The sequence below is a fragment of the Myotis lucifugus genome, unplaced genomic scaffold, assembly GCF_000147115.1.
Source record: "Myotis lucifugus unplaced genomic scaffold, Myoluc2.0 scaffold_17, whole genome shotgun sequence".
NCBI classification, from domain to species: Eukaryota; Metazoa; Chordata; class Mammalia; order Chiroptera; family Vespertilionidae; genus Myotis; species Myotis lucifugus.
The window spans coordinates 7,684,167-7,701,299 of record NW_005871065.1 but is presented as its reverse complement, the minus strand read 5'-3'; the positions used below and the strand labels follow the sequence as shown (position 1 = coordinate 7,701,299).

Genomic DNA, 17,133 nt, shown 5'->3' with positions numbered 1-17,133 from the left:
GATGAGACTGTTTTGCAGGCAAGGAAACGGGTTAGGTTGTCGGGAAATAAGGGGGGGCATCGGAAGGGATGGGTAAAGGTTCCGCATGGCACGCCGCGGGGTCGCAGCTCTGCTGCCAAAGCTTCCACGGAGACGACCCCGGAAAAAAAAAAAGTGTTTCTTTGCAACATCCCTGGCTCCCCCAGCAGAGACCTGGCAGCAGCCGGGCTCGCGCACGCAGCGGCTTTTGGACCTCCCCGGGGACGCGCCCGCAGCGCGCTCCGCCCCGGAAACACGCCCCAGCCGCTTTGGCGCGCTTTAGAAACAGCTTGGTTCCGTGTAAATTTCCGAGTCGCGGCAGCTCGGGAGATTTAGTTCTAGTATCTAAGCCTGCGGCCCCCCAACCCCGCGCAGCCATGAGGAGGACCCGCGACGAGGTGGACGCTACGCTGCAGATCGCCAAGCTGAACCCCGCGGAGCTGCTGCCCGCCGTGCAGTGCCTGGGCTTCGGCCCGGGGGCCAGCGCGGCCGCCGCCGGCGACTTCTGCCTCTTGGAGCTGGAGCCCGCGCTGTGCCAGCAGCTGGAGGCGGGGGCCAGGTGAGCCGGGCGCCGCGCCTCCTTCTGATTTTCTCTGATGGGGATCTTGGCCAGGGAGGTGCATTTATTTGCAGGGGTGGGGGTGGGGGTGGGGGGCTCACAGCAGATTGGTGGCCGGATCCCCAGCTGGCTGTCTTTTCCCTAGGGTTCCACGCCACTGCTAGGCCGTGCAGTGAGCTGGATGGTGTGACCCAGAGGACTGCTCCAGCTGGTCTTGCAGGCCAGTGTCAGCGGAAACAGCTCAGGAAACATGTAGAACCTAAGTGAGGTTTTGACAATATTAACAGTGATGCCAGGGACTGCAGAGAACCTTTGGACATTCTACCTTGAAATCTAATGGTAATAGCTAATGTCTATAGAGTTCTTCCTCCCTTCTACTTATACATATTTTATTCAGACAATAGGTGGGACTGTAGGGGATACATTTAAAGCCATTTTACAGACTTGGTAATTTAGAAGTTCCCTCAAAAAAACCCAGTCTTGCTTGGGGTCACTCAGTGAGGATCTGAAGTCGTTTCTAAATGTAGGTCAGCTACCCATTTGCTGCAAGACCATGGATTAAAAAACAAACAGCCCGGCTGGTGTCGCTCAGTGGTTGAGCATCGACCATGAACCAGGAGGTCAGGTCAGGGCAGATGCCTGGGTTGCAGGCTCGATTCCCAGTAGGAGGCGTGCAGGAGGCAGCCAATCAATGATTCTCTCATCACTGATGTTTCTGTCTCTCTCTCCCTTTCCCTTCCTCTCTGAAATCAATAATTTTTTTTAAAGAAGTCTAGAGAATTATTCTTTTCCTTTAGTTTTTTTTCTTTTTTCTTTTTAATCCTCACCCAAGGATATTTTTCCATTGATTTTTAGAAAGAGGAAGAAGGAGGGAAAGACAGAGAGAAATATTGATGTGAAAGAGACACAAGGATGTTGCCTCCTTCACCAGCCCTGATCAGGGCCAGGGAGGAGCCTGCAACCAACGTAAATGCCCCTGACCAGAATCGAACCCGGGACCCTTTGGTCTGCGGCCGAACCACTGAGCCAATCAGCTAGGGCCTTTTTCTTTAGTTTTTTTAAAAAAATCCCTTTTTTCTTTCTTTATCTCTCAATTTTGTGCAGTCCCAACTCCTGCAAGTTAGGATTACAAGCTGTGGCTTGAATCTCTTCTGCATTATAGGTTCCTCCAATACCTGTATTTTATTATATTAGTTTGTTCTCTTGCAGGTTCCTTTAAATTGAATCCTTTAGCTGTCCTTAGTTCTCATGCTTCACCCATCAAGCAGTATTATAGTTAAACTAGAGGCCCGATGCATGAAATTCATGCAAGGGGCTCGGCCCTCGCAGCCCCAGCTTCGTCCAGAAGGTCGTCAGGAAGGATGTCCGGAAGGTTGTTCAGCTGTCTGGTCTAATTAGCATATTACGCTTTTATTATTATAGATTATTATAGATGGACAGTCTCCAGATGCTGGCCACTAAGTTTCTTTAAGGGACCTGATGGAGAACTTCACTCATGGGTTTTCATCCCCGCTGAGTTGGCAGGGATTTGAGAAAGGACTTCAGATGTGAGGACCTTCTCTTTGCCCAGTTATAATTAACCTACATGGCAAAACCCAGAAAAACAGAAACCTGGAAATGTGGATTTTAAAATTTGTGTGTGCATGTGAGTGGGGGGGGATAGTTCTAAACAAAATATTACAAAGCAGGGCTAGTGCAATCCATATATATAAAAGCCCAGCGACTGGAACGGGGAATGACCAGAATGACCAGAAGGACTGGTGGCTATGACACGCACTGCGGCAGCCAACCAGCCTGATCCAGGCCCCAATCCCCCTCCCCCTCCACGGCCGACCTGGCCCCCAACACCCCATCAGGGGGGGGCAGGCTGGCCAGACCCCACCCATGCACGAATTCGTGCACTGGGCCTCTAGTGTAGAAATAAACAGAATAGGTACTTGGGAGTATTAAATGTTATTAGCACCAGGAGGCTATAGAAACCTTTTATTCTTTTCACTTAAACAAAGGCTTAGTTTAAAAATATTTACACAGGCTTCTATTTCAGGTTTTTAAATTCTTTAAAAGAAGTGGATTGTACGCAGGAGGGTTAAATGCTTTACAGACGAGGAACCCTGCTAGAACCAATTCTCTTGTTGCCATTTCAGCATCTTTGTGTTTTGTCTTTCTTTTTCCTCTTCACTTTTATCCTTTCCCTCTCCCTTCGTGTTGCTTTTTTCCACCTGTGACCCTTTGTCAGAGACTTTATTTAGACCAGTTTGTAAACATATCTTCATATTTTGTATTCAGCATCGTAGCCTTCTTTTCACAAGGTCCCAATTTCTTTGTGACATAGCTGATGGTTAGGCCAAGATGTTCCCCTTTGATTGTTAGAAACAAAACAAGAAGGACCACTCTTGGATGGGATCTGGGACCAGCAGCGTGGACATCATCTGGGAGCTTGTTACAAATGCAGAGTTCTAGGTCCCATCCCCAGACCTATTGAATCCCCATCTGCTTTTTAGCAGGATTCCCAAAGATACTTCTACATAAGTTTGAGGAGTACTGCTTTCGCATGTTTTAGAAAATTGTAACATATTGACTGAAGCTTCTGGATGCTTTGTCTTTTGCTCTTCCCTTAGTTTGAACAATGATGCCATGGAGACATTTGGCCTCCTTTTTTTTATTTTATTTATTTATTTTTTTTGGCCTCCTTTTTAAAAATATATTTTTATTGATTTCAGAGAGGAAGGGAGAGGGAGAGAGATAGAACATCAATGATGAGAAAGAATCATTGATCGGCTGCCTCCTGCACGCCTCCTACTCAGGATTGAGCCCACAACCTAGACATGTACCCTTGACTGGAATTGAACCCGGGACCCTTGAGTCCACAGGCTGCTGCTCTAGCCACTGAATCAAACCAGCTAGGGCAACATTTGGCCTCTTTGACTTTTTCTTGTCCATGTTATTTTTCCCTAGTGAGGCCACCTGCTTCCCTGCTGGCTCTCAATTGGCCCAGTTCTTGCTTTGTGGAGCCCATCGTTGTGTGAGGGCTATGAGAGCATCATGACAAATTTTGAATTCTATCAGCCTAGAGGATTCGGGGAACAGTTTATAATGAAGATGTCCATTGGCATATCAATAAATCATGTATTTTCTTTTTCCATTTTCCTGTAGTATGGTGATTCGTGGTGATAAAGATGAACAGGCTGTGCTGTGCAGTAAAGACAAAACCTATGACTTGAAGATAGCAGATACTTCCAATATGTTGCTTTTAATTCCTGGTTGTAAAACTCCAGACCAGCTGAAGATGGAAGAAACCCACTGTAACATTATTCACACCGAGGTACTGTAGTTTGTCTCCTGATTATTTAAGTATGAGAATGACAACACATGTCTAATCTTGCTTTTAATTAAAAACTTTAGATATGTAATGTATAATCACAGGAACTCTGAAAAGTTCTCTAATGATATTTGAAAGCTCTCAGCATTGTTTTTGTTGTCTTGTGAAGTGGTCTTTGTTTGCCAGTTTGTGGACTATGGATGACATCAGTCTTTCTGTTTTAGTCCTTACGCTCCTCTTTTGAAGGCTTTAAATTCAGCAGCAAACATCAGGCTCTGGGCCTTGTCTTGTCAATCATACTTTGAACTAATTCGAGAGCAGAAGCAGCCCCTGACCTTCCATTTTAGAATTGGAAGGCACCCAGAGATGATCCACTTCAGCCTTTTCTCCTTTTATGTGAAACACTTATTGGGCCCCTACTAAGTGTTAGACGCCAGGCACATTCTGGCGATACAGAGAGGAATAACAGTTCTTTATGCATCATTTAACCTCTATCAACTGGATTTCCTTGAGTGGTAGGTCTCTCACTGGTTCACCAGTCCAATAAGGAGCTAGCTGCAATTCTAAATAGTACAGCGTTCTTGAATTGAAGTTTTTCTCCCTTACCGTCTGCTTAATTTTGATATCATGAGTAACACAGAACAAAGGTTCTCTCTTCCCTTTAACATTTTTTCATTATTTGAAGACTGTGCTAATGTCTATTCTTTATTTTCTGTTGTTCAGTCTAAAAATATTCATTTTCAGTTGTTTCTATTTTGTTTGTACGATTGCCACCTTTCTGGTTATTCTTCTCTGGGCATACTCTGGTTTCCAGAGTACACGTGAGATATGGAGCTCAATTATTGGTTCTCACTATGTTGGCAGTAGCTTCTGAAATGGGGTTTGAAAAGATTCCTGAAGATGCCTATCCACCTGTTTGAGGTGCTGGATCGGTGCCTTCCCAACAGAAAGCAGAACAACCATTTCCCTTTGCTTCTTGTTGAGGGCAGATGGGTGGGTTGAAATTGTTTGAGATTTTTCTTTTAGAATGAACCCTAAAAAGTTATAATATATTTATAATTTTTAGATCTTTGGTTTTTCTAATAATTATTGGGAACTAAGAAGATGTAGACCTAAATTAAAGAAGCTAAAGAGACTTTTAATGGCAAATACCTATGAAGGACCTGACAGTCAAAAAGAAAAGGATTCCAATTGCTCAAAAGTAAGACTATTATTTTCACTTTTTATTTGGAATTTAAAAAATAGAACTATAATTACAGGCACTTAACTGGTGACATTTTTACATTTTAAACTTTATATTATGAAAATTTCAGACCTATCCAGAAGCAGAAAGAGTACCGTGTATTCATCACTCAGTTGAACATTTAACAATATTTTGTCAGTCTTGCTTTTTTCTATCCCCTGCTTCCTCCTACTTTGTTTTCCTTTTTCTGGAGTATTTTAAAGCAAATTCTACATATGGTGACATTTACCTGGCTGAAAGCTCATGTTCCTAACTATGCAAAAATAGTTTTTTACAAGTTAGATTAATTTTTATTTAATTGAAAGTTATAATTAGAGGCTCTTTAGAAAAGACATTATGATAAGTATTGGAATACATTATGAAAAGTATTCTTACTCTAATGTCAAAATTGACTAATTCTTGGAAATATGGAAAAATATAAACCAAGTAAAAAAATTTTTAAGAGTTTTTAATGTAATTCAAAATTATAGAACTCTACTGGTATTCTGAAGACCATATTTGTATTAGAAGTTCTCTTTTTCTCCATTGACTGATTGATTTTTTTGGGGGGGGGGCTTTACACCTTTATTTAGATATAACTCATATACCAAACAATTCACTCATTTTTAAAATGTATATATAATTCAATGTGTTTTAGTATATTTACAGTGGTGTGCAATCATCACCCTGATGAAATTGAGAACATTTTCATCGGCCTCAGAAGAAACCCTGTACCCTTCAGCTATTACCTTCTAATCCTACTTTTCCCAATTTCCCTCTTCCACCTCAGCCCTAGGCAACCACTAATCTACTTTCTGTTTCTATTGATTTGCCTCTTCTGGACATTTCACATGAATGGAATTATATCATTTGTGGCCTTCTCTGATTGGCTTCTTGTTTGACTTAGCATGATGTTTTCAAGTTTCATTCATATTATAGCATGTATCAGTAGTTAATTCCTTTTTATTGCTGAATATTACCCTACTTTATGGCTATATCCACATTTTATCCATCCATTCATCAGTTGATGGGTATTTTTAATTGAGATTAACAACACTGCTGTGCTGTGTGCACTCATATACAAGTTTCTGTTGCACTTATGTTTTCTAAACATTTTTTAAAAAAAAATAATCCATCAGGGGCCATGCTTAGAGGAAGTGGGGGGGGTGGGGGTGGGGCAAACAGAGAGACATGGATCGGTTGCCTTCCCTAGGCTCCCTGACTGGGGATGGAACCCGAAACCTAGGTATGTGCCTTGAATGGAAATCAAACTGGCAACCTTTAGATGCACAGGAAAATGCTCAACCAACTGAGCCACTGTTTTCATTTCTCTTGGGTATATATCTAAGAGTAGAATTAACGGGTCATGTGCTTATTCTGCATAATCTTTCGAAGACCTGCCAGACAGTGGCTGCACCATTTTACATTCCCATCATATGAGGGTTCCAATTCCTTCAGATCTTTGACAAAACTTGTTTTTTTTCTGTCTTTTTAATATCCATGCTAGTGGGTTTGAAATGGTATCATTGTGGTTTTGATGTGCATTCCCCTAATGACTAATGATTTTGAGCATATTTTTCCTGTGCTTATTGACTATATATTTGTGGAGAATGTCTGTTTAGGAACTCCTTTGTCCAATTTTTAATCGGGTTACTTGTCTTTTTGTTACTAAATTGTAGGAGAGTTCTTTCTACAGTCTAAATACAAGTTCCTACCAGATAGATGATATGCAAATATTTTCCCCTATTCTGTGGGTTGTCTTTTCACTTTCTTGATTTTTTTAAGAATTGTAAATATACATAACATTTACCATTTTAATCATATATGGATAGTTCTGTGGCATTAAGTATATTCACCTTATTTTGTGACCATCACCACCATCCATCTACAGAAATTTTTTATCTTCCCCAAGCTGAAATTCTATACCTATTAAACACTAAATCCCTACACTCCCCTGCCTCCCAGCCTCTAGTGACCAACATTTTACTTACTGTTTCTATGAATTTGATTACTCTAACTATCCCATGTAAGTGGAATCATGCAATAGTTGTCCTTTTGTGTTGATGATGTTTTGAAGAACAGAGTATAAAAGTTTTTCATTTTGATGAAGTCCAATTTATCTATTTTTCCTTTTGTTGCTTGTGTTTTGGTGTCATATCTAAGAAACCATTATTAAATCCAACATCACTTATGCTTTCTTCTAAGATATCTACTGATTTTGTGTAGTAATCATTACACATTAACAAAATAAATTGAGCTAGTGTTTAAATATTGCCTTAATCTACTTTATATATTTATTCCCCAAATTCAAGAATCTTAAAAAATATTATTCAAAGGTCTTAAAATGTTGTTTGTTTGTTTTCTCTTGTTTCAGTATACAACTGAAGATTTGCTTGATCAAATTCAGGCAAGTGAGGAAGAAATAATGGCCCAATTACAAGTTCTAAATGCCTGTGAGATTGGAGGTAGCATTACTTGTCATTGTTATTAATAATGATGGAATTGAGCATCATATAAGAGAAAAAGAGAGACAAGTTTTTGGACATCTTCGCCCTATTATATTTTGTTTATTCTTTTGGGGGCTCACAGATGATGATATTTGTATTTTGGGGAATGGGTAGAGAATACATGTGATCTTCTTTACATGAAGAGGTCAGTCCATGACCAGTACTTTACCTTTTTCCTTGGATTAAGTGGTAGTAGAAGAACCATGTTAGCTTGAGAAAGGTCTTAGGTATAAGGTAGTCTAATCCCTTCATTGTTTTTAGTAGGTGAAGAAACTAAGGCCTATTTTTAAAGGAAACTGACTTGTCCAGGGCTACCTATTGAATTAGTGATAGGCATAGAACCCAGATGAACTTGCACTTGAATTTCTGGTTCGGAATTAATTTAATAAACTCATTGTATTTACAAATTGCTTGGAAGATAAGACTGTGTTTCTTCTTGTGGTAACATGTAACATGCTTTTGAATATAAATGGTTTATATAGTAAACCTATGTAAAAGATAGAATAGTGTGTGTTGGTCTCAGGGGTTGAGGAAGAAGCCCAGTAGTATCTTCTTTAAATGTTTTGACTGGTTTCTGGTCTGCAGTTGGAGTTTTTTCCCCCAGCATCTGGGCCTGCAGTAAGAGTAGGCGTTTATGTGCATTTATCAGCCCTTATAAGCTAGCCCAGAGAAGCAGCTTAACTCAGCACCCATGTGTGAAGAAGGAGGAAATCGGCAGGGGTTGATGGATTTACTATTCAATTTGCTCACAATCTTTCAAGCAAGATTAACTTTTGTGAAACCTTAACCTGAATGTGTGGCAAATTCTGCTGAGTAAAGCAACTGCGCATGACTTTAGAACTAGAAACACTTAGCTCACTTGGTCCTAAGCATAGGAAATGCTTTCTTTCTCAGTGTTACATCACAATTCCATGTTTAATGTTGCCTTTATGTTTCAGAATAAGAATAGCAACATTCTCCTTTGCAAGTGGTGGATGTGTACTTGGTTTGTTTCTCCATGGGTGATGGTAGTGCCTTCGATTATAAGATGGCTTTTCATTTTTCACGGGACTAGGGGAAGGTATCTTGATGCCCAGCCTTTATTTTGCCACTGGTCCACATCGTACCTCTGAGTCTGTTGTCTCTTGAATGAGCTAGACTTCCTTTTGAGCATGAGAACCCCTTTGCAGGCTAGCTGAGGTGAGAGTGATGACCATGGCAGTGCCCCCAGCGGAGGTTACGGTGTGGGATAGCGAACCCATGGCCTTCACCTCATTAGTATGGCATTCTAATGAAATGACTGTACCAGCCACGTCCATTTAGAACAACAAGATTATTGTGAGATATTGATTTTAATATTAAAGCACTTGGAAAAAAATCAGTGTTAGCCATATTTGAACTACTCTTTAAAAACCACAATTTGTAATGGGAGAAAAGCATAAAACGAAGTATTGTTTATTAGGAAAGTGAAGACTTTTTTTTTTGAAAGTAAAGACTTTTAGTGTCTCTTTTTTTTTGTGGTGGGCAAGAGCATGCTGCTACTTTATCAGTGTATTAGCCAATTAATTTGCTTAATATGTTCTTTGAGAAATATAACTTTGAATTTGTAGGTTATTGGAGGATTCTTGAATTTGATTATGAGATGAAACTTCTGAATCATGTAACTCAGCTTGTGGATTCTGAATCATGGTCTTTTACTAAAGTTCCTTTGAATATATGCCTTCAGGAACTTGGACCATTAGAACCAGAGTAAGTATTTTAATCCCTGCCACACCAGATTTCCTTAAAGCGAAGGAAATTATTTTCCAGGGTGGAACTAAACCCAGGGCATAGACTACTTATATTTTGATAGTTCACAGAAATTTAAAAATTATACAACCAAGAAGGGCTTGGAATTTTGATTACTGGGTGAATAAATGTGCATTATGTTATTTTTGCATTAAAACTACAAATAAATAATTATGCGTAACTATTTTATAATAGAAGTGTGCTCATATAATTCATGTAAAAATAGTTAGCATGGGATCTGGTACATAGTAGCTTCCTAGTATATATTAGTTCCTAATGTAAAGTTTTACTTGGCAGCTAAAATCACTATTTCAAATCACAAATGTATATCTTAGTTTCTAGTTAACAGTGGTATATAAGATATAATGTATAAAAATGTGATAACTTTTCAAATGAGTGTTTTAAATTTTTCAGAGAAATGATTGAACACTGTCTTAAGTGTTATGGAAGAAGATATACAGAGGAAGGTAAGATTTGGAAAAGTATTTTAATGGGTATAAAATCTTGTATGTTAAAATTGGTATGCTTTTCTGAGGTGTGTTTCTGTCCAAAATAAGGACTCCATGGGTCATGGGAGGTGAGTTGTGTAGAATTCCTTCTGGGGATTTCCTGGAGGAAAAAGAAACAATAGGAGTGTATCACATGGTGAAGATAATATGAAAGCATTGGATGCCTTTTCTTTAGGTGAAGTTTAGTTCTTTACTTTCCCCAGGTGAAATTTATTTTGACTTGAGCGCTGATAAAATCTGTAGAGCAACAGCACAAATGCTACTTCAGAATGCAGTGAAGTTCAACCTCGCCGAGTTTCAGGAAGTGTGGCAGCAGAGTGTCCCTGAAGGAATGATAACCAGGCTTGAGCAGCTTAAGGTGAGGTAGCGATGATGATGGCTACCATGACAACAGATCATCATTAGTTACTAGGTGAAATGAAATTTATGTTGGAACTGAATCTGGAACCAATTTACTTTCCTGGCTACCCGTTAAGTGTATACTATACTCTCAATCTATCACAAAGTCCTCTAAAAAAAACCCCAAACCCAACACTTTATCGAACTATAATTTACATATCACAAAATTTGTCTCTTTAAAAGGGGTTTTTAGTAAATTTAGTGAGTTACACAGCCATCACCACAATCTAGTTTTAGAACATTATCACCTTGATGAAATCCCTCAGGCCCATATATAGTTAATCCTGATTCCCACTCCATTGGTTTTTCTCAATTTCCACCAGCACCATCTTAACTCAAACTATCATATTCATTTGGCTATAAATAATAGTAATATTCCTAACCAGGCCTTCCATACTTTTGATTTTGCCCTGCTCCAATCCATTCTCCATGGTGCTACTGGAATGATCTTTAAAAAATGCCAGTCAGATTAGATGAATGTCTTGCTTAAATCACTTTAATGGTTGCCCAATGCACTTGAGATATAAAATCCAGAATTCATATTTTGGCCTACAAGGCCCTCCATAATCTCCCCTTCATAATTTCTGTCCTACTCAATGCATACCTAGTGTTCTTTCAAATTTTCAAGATCATCAAGCTGGCTTCTAGCTTAGGGCCTTCACTCAAGGCTTTTTGTTCCAGAATGATCTCCCTAATTTCATCTGGCCACCTCCTACTCATCTTTGAGTAACTTCATCAAAGAGGCCTTCCTTCACTCTAAAAAAATGCCTCTCTTTTACTTTTCCATAACACCCTGTATTTTTCCTTCATGGCACTTATCACTTTGCTTTAAAAGTGTTAATTATGTGGTTGCCTACCTCCACTTGGACAGAATTTTGTTCACTGTTGCTTGCCAATATTTAGCATCCTGCTTGGCATGTAGTGTATACTCAATAAGTATTTGTAAAATAAGAGAAAGGATTTGCTCAATATTCGCAGAGTTCCTTTTAAGTCTAGGCACTGTGCTAGATGCTGAGGTGCCATCAACGTCCTAAACTATCTAGAAAGTATTTGGGCCCATTCAGTGTATTAGCAAGGAGAGTAATCTGATGAATTTTGCCTTTTGGAAAGAACACTATGACAGTAATGAGGATGGATGCATAGATGGATGCATGGATGGATGGATGGATGGATGAAGGTTGGCTAGATGTTGAAAAGGAGAACTGTCCAGGCTCTCAACACTTAAATATCCCTAACTAAGACAGTACTGGCTAAGAAATAAGTGATACAGAATGGATAGAGAAATGTTGAGGCCTTAAAACCTATAGGATAGTGACCACTTAGGTGTGGGGTTCGAATATTGGAATCTAAGGTGATGCCTCGGTTTCTTGGCTTCCTAGGACAGTGAGACAAGAGCAGGTTTAGGTGAGAAATACTGTGAGTTCATATATAAGTTTGGATATAAAGATCAGGTGCTCAGTCGAAGAGACATTTGAGTTGCAGATACAAATCATACAGGTATTAGCAAGTAATCGGTCGTCGAAATCATGGTTTAGTTGAGGTTATACAGGACTGACAGTGAGATGAGTAGAGGAGCAGGATAGAGGCCCAAGGAACTGTGACATCAAGTTAGGAGGGAAATAATGAGATGGTGATGTCAGAGATAAAGATTCAAAGAGGAAGGAATAATCAACATTAACAAATAAAACCCCTAATGAGATGAATCCAAGGGCCCAGGTTACTGGTGACCTTGAACTAGAGCTGTCTTTATAAATTGGTGTGGTAGAAGCCAGATTGCAGAGGAAAAAGGAGAAGTCAAAGAAGTCAAAGTTTAAAGAAGCATTTCTATGAAAAAAAAAATTATTAGGTTTCAGTAGCTTGTGTATCATGTAGCTGACATTTTAAATGCCCTGGACTAAGCTAAACCTAAACATAAAAGAATAAGCCGTATTTAAACATTAGACCATTACTTTACTCTTTTTCTCATTTCTTAATAGGGTTTGGCCTTGGTGGATAGACAGTCAAGACCAGAAATCATATTTTTGCTAAAAGTAGATGATTTACCTGAAGATAATCAGGAGCGTTTTAATAGTCTGTTCTCTCTAAGGGAGAAATGGACAGAAGAAGATATTGCTCCATATATTCAGTAAGTACTTTATTAAATTAAATATGAATTTTGAGGGCTGTTCTTTTAATAAAGAGTGGCATAGTGTTTTGGATTTTTATTAGAACACTTTTATTTTTGAGTATTTCCCAAGGACACCGCTTCTTTTGAAACTTTCTCAAGTGGAGGCTGTCTTCTATATTATCCTCCATAAGCACTGATCCTGAAGGTAGGGTATGTGTTATCTTTCTTCCTTACTAATTCTTCTTTTATATACATATTGATTTCAGAGAAGAAGGGAGAGGGAGAGAGAGATAGAAACATCAATGATGAAAGAAAATTATTGATTGGCTGCCTCCTGCATGCCCTCTACTGTGGAGTCCACAACCTGGGCATGTGCCCTGACCAGGAATTGAACCCTGACCTCCTGGTTCATAGGTTGATGTTCAACCACTGAGCCACACCAGCCGGGCGCTTACTACTTCTTCTAAAATCACTTTTCTGCCCTCCTCCCTGAAAAACTGCGGCTCTTAGAGGGACAGTCAGACTATGTACTCCTCTCTGATTGACACCTGTTACCTTTCCTGCTGCCTTGCTTTAACATCTTGTAGAAGCCAGATTGCAGAAGAACAAGTTAGCCCAGAAGCCACTAACACTTCTCCCTCTTCGCTGTGTCTCACCTCTCAGGTCCTCTCTCTTTTTACCCAGATTGGATTCCCTGGTCAATTTCTCCAACTATTACTGTATACCCTCCACTCCTTTGGTCCCCTCTCTCTGTCTTCTCATATCTCCCAGGCAAAAATATACAAAGATTAAACCCAATTTTCTGCTTGCTCTGTGCCTGCAGCTAAAATTTCCTGGAGAAAAATACACAATGGGGCCTGGCAAGTGGTACTTACATCAAGCTGCCTAATTAACATTTCCACTTGAATATCTAATAGGAATTTCAAACCTAACATGCTCATAAGAGAACTATTGATACCCCCTTGTACTAATCCCATCTTCCTCGTCTCATTTAATAGCACTACCATTAGTCCCGGTTACTCAAGCAAAAAGTCTAGGAATCAACTTTGTCTTTTTCTTCTTTCACCCCTTGGTTCATACTATGAGCAAATCCTGATGGATCATCTTGTACGTGATTCTGAATTGGTCTCCCTACTTCTGTTTTGCCCCCTTACCTTCTCCTTGTTTTTCACTTTTTGTGAATATACTGTATAGTATAATGAACGCTCCATGAACTCACCACCTAGTTTCCATAATCATCACTCATTGCCTCCATTATTTAAAACTTAGATGGATTATGCTTTTCCACTAATTAAAACTCTCTTAGTGGCTTCCCATAATGCTTAGAATTAAATCACAACTTCTTTCCATGGTTTTCAAGGCCCTACATGATCTAACTATTGCTCTCTTCCTATTCTTCCCTTTCCTCATTATGTTTCAGTCACAATATTCTCTTTTTTGGGGTACAGAAGAGGAAGCTAAAGTTCAGGGAGGGCAGGTAACCTTGACAAGTTCACACAGGTAGCCTAATATCCAGATTCTCTGAGTCTAGACCCCACTGTATCACATTGCGTGCTTGTATTTCTACGTTGGAGGTTGTGTGATAAAACGGAAAACAAAAACTTTGAAGTCATAGAGAGCTGGCTGCAAAATGTAGATTGTCCTTTACTTCCTGAACCTCAGTTTCCCCATATCTAGTATGGGGTTAAATAATACATTACTCATACTCATCTTGTGAAGTTTGAAGATAATACATTCAATGCACCTAGTCAATTAAGGCTTAGTAACTGGTCCCTACCCTGTCTCTCCTACACACACATACCCTATGAGATTTAGGAGAGAAAGATATAAATAAATAGTACTGTGAATATTATGTTATGTCCCCTAAAATATTTATGCTATTTATTTATTTGTTTTTTGTTCCTACAGAGATTTGTGTGGAGAGAAGCAAACTATAGGTGCATTACTCACTAAATATTCTCGATCTTCGATGCAAAATGGTGTTAAAGTTTATAACTCAAGAAGACCCATTTCTTAAAAGAACAACTGTCTTTTCTTTGCAACTAAAGTTCCTTTATAAAGTTGCTGGTTATTATAAGAAAAATATGCTTTTATGCATTTGTATTTCAGACTTTTAAAAACCTTGTACTACGAGGCATTTTTCTTTTCATCTTAAGCATTTTGAAACTACTGCTCTTCTTTTTTCTTAAATGTAATAGGATATTCCTGTCTTTCAAGTTATGTTTGTATTAGGTACACAGTATAAACAAGGACAGAAGAAAGTGTTATTTCTTATGTTTAGTATATCTCTATAGTTCATTTGGTTTTATTTATTGAAAATATTTGCTTTTTAAATATTTAATATTGTATTTCTTTCATTAGGATTTGACATTGTAATCATTAATAAATTTAAATTTTTTTAGAGAACTAAATAGCCAAGAGAATTATTTATGTACTTAAATGCCACTTCTCAAGCAAGTTGGTTCCCATCTAGTTTCAACCTCCCACCAAAATAGGAAGTCACTACATGCTATCAGTTATCTACATTACTCATTTTCATTGATGAAATTGACTTGATAATTGCTCCTCCATTTGTCTGGCTGAAATGGGATGAAATGGATTTGATCCTCAATTTGATGTGAAGGATAATAATACAGCAGTTTATAATCCTGTGGTAGGCAGGTAGACAGATATGAGCAGAGCAAAGATGATAGGCCAAGGACAGAAGATCACCCAGATTCCTAGCAATGGACAGTTGTAGGGTAGGAACTTGTCTCCAAGGTGATTTTTCCTCCCCTAGCATATCACTGGTCATGTAGTTTAGACCCCCTGACCTTTCCTCCCTAGAGATAACATCTAGGCCTCAGTTGTATTTCAACTCCAGGCCCAGAAAAGCAGCAAAACTAGACAATAGAGGGTACCTCAGGACCAGTTGCATTGAATAATGACCCCCTGCCCTGGCTTAGACCAATCAGTGGAGACCCCTACCCAGAAAGGACACACCTGGGAAACTGCTGAATATTCTATTGAGATCTTCCTTGGGGCCTCCACCCTTAAAGTCCTCAGGACAGAGGACCCAGCTCCCTCTCCCCTCCTGGAGAATGGGCGTCTTCCCTTTCCCCCTCCCCTCCGGTGCATCACCTTTACCTTCCGCACTTCTAAGCTCCAAGGGCCCATCCTTTACTTCTATAACTTGTTTCCTAAGTCCATTTCTTTTACAAATTACTTCTACCTCTGTGATTTTCTAAATAAATGTTCTCTTATAGTTTGAGTCTTGACTCTGAATTCTTTCCTAGCCAGAACTCAAGTCTGGAGGTTGCTGAACCCAGGTCTGGTCTGACCCCATTGGTGGGGTGGGCAAACTTTTTGACTCGAGGGCCACAATGGGTTCTTAAACTGGACCAGAGGGCCGGAACAAAAGCATGGATGAAGTGTTCGTGTGAACTAATATAAATTCAAAGTAAACATCATTACATAAAAGGGTACGGTCTTTTTTTTTTTAGTTTTATTCATTTCAAACGGGCCGGATCCTGCCCGCAGGCCGTAGTTTGCCCACGGCTGATAGTGTCTTCTCACCTCTGCCAGCAATCCTATAACGGAGAAACTGACACAGGCAATACTCACTAGACAACTACAATATCTAGTTGGTTTTGGAATGCTTGATAAATTTTTTTTATAGCTTTACTTTCCTAATTTGCTTTCGTTTAGACCCGTGGTTGGTAAACTGCGGCTCGCGAGCCACATGCGGCTCTTTGGCCCCTTGAGTGTGGCTCTTCCTAAGCCTTAGGAGTACCCTAATTAAGTTAGTAACAATGTACCTACCTATATAGTTTAAGTTTAAAAAATTTGGCTCTCAAAAGAAATTTCAATTGTTGTACTGTTGATATTTGGCTCTGTTGACTAATGAGTTTGCCGACCACTGGTTTAGACCAAACTTCAAATTCATCCTAACTAATGAACTTATCACGGGGACAGTTGGAGGGGTTAGGCCAAAGTTAAGTCTGGTCCAAGGTTAAAAATAATATTAATGGGTATTTCACAACCAAGATTTAACTGTTGTTGAAATTTACAAAGTTTTTATTCTCAGGCACATGAAATGTAGATGCGATGCTTCAAAAGCATCTTTCCTGTCCTTCAACAAATTTTTCTGCATTTGTGTGGATCTTTTGTTCTATTTTTTAAAATACTGAGTCAGCAGTGCTCTGGAATTTGAGTCAGAGCATCACGGGTCGAATTACATATTTTATAACAATTTAAATCTCCAGGGGCCCAGTGAGTTGATGGTGTCTGTTCACACAGCAAACCAGAGGCACAGCCCTCCTGGTGTCAGTGACTCCCCAGTTCCTAGTCCCCATGCCCTGGCTCATCTCAAACCTGCCCCGCCCCACTTCTCAATGCGCATGCGCCAGACCTTCGTTCCGCTAACACTTAAATGCCCCTTCTTTTCCTTCCTGCTCTTCGCAACTCACACTACAACTATTTGCGTTCGCTTTCCTAAACTTGAGCAGCTCTCATTCACTGCATAGACACTGAATAGGGAATCCGCCAGTATCGCGCAAGCCCCGCCCACTCACCAACACTTCCGGCGCCGTCGCACTTCCGCTGACGTCGGAGGTCACAGGTGACAGGCAGGATGTCGAGTGGCGGTGGTGTAGAGCGGTGGCTGAGAGGAGCATCTCCATGACCCGAGCTTGGCGAGGGCGGCTGAAGGGATCCTACGTTGGGGAGCGAGTTGGAGGCGGAGGCG

General features: G+C 39.9%; 1 protein-coding gene across 4 annotated transcripts; it reads left to right on the top strand.

Annotated features, from left to right (window-relative positions):
- Positions 1 to 274: 274 nt before the first annotated feature.
- Positions 275 to 15,240, top strand: DSCC1 (DNA replication and sister chromatid cohesion 1). 4 transcript variants are annotated; one of them, XM_023750954.1, is made up of 10 exons: positions 479 to 577; positions 723 to 916; positions 3,731 to 3,899; positions 4,963 to 5,097; positions 7,493 to 7,583; positions 9,215 to 9,353; positions 9,807 to 9,859; positions 10,105 to 10,259; positions 12,277 to 12,425; positions 14,316 to 15,240. In XM_023750954.1, the coding sequence occupies exons 3-10, from the start codon at positions 3,732 to 3,734 to the stop codon at positions 14,422 to 14,424; spliced, it is 999 nt and encodes a 332-aa protein (XP_023606722.1). In that variant the 5' UTR covers positions 479 to 577; positions 723 to 916; position 3,731; the 3' UTR covers positions 14,425 to 15,240. The 4 variants fall into 4 exon arrangements, with proteins under 4 accessions (XP_006085307.1, XP_023606721.1, XP_023606722.1 ...); XM_006085245.3 differs by lacking the exon at positions 723 to 916 and having other exon boundaries at positions 275 to 577; XM_014452678.2 differs by lacking the exon at positions 479 to 577 and having other exon boundaries at positions 676 to 916.
- Positions 15,241 to 17,133: the final 1,893 nt, after the last annotated feature.

Excerpts from the sequence above, each read along its gene's own strand:
- DSCC1 (XM_006085245.3), top strand. The coding sequence starts at position 396 with ATGAGGAGGACCCGCGACGAGGTGGACGCTACGCTGCAGATCGCCAAG. Across the intron at positions 578-3,730 it reads CAGCTGGAGGCGGGGGCCAG|TATGGTGATTCGTGGTGATA; the intron begins GTGAGCCGGGCG and ends ATTTTCCTGTAG. Across the intron at positions 3,900-4,962 it reads GTAACATTATTCACACCGAG|ATCTTTGGTTTTTCTAATAA; the intron begins GTACTGTAGTTT and ends TATAATTTTTAG.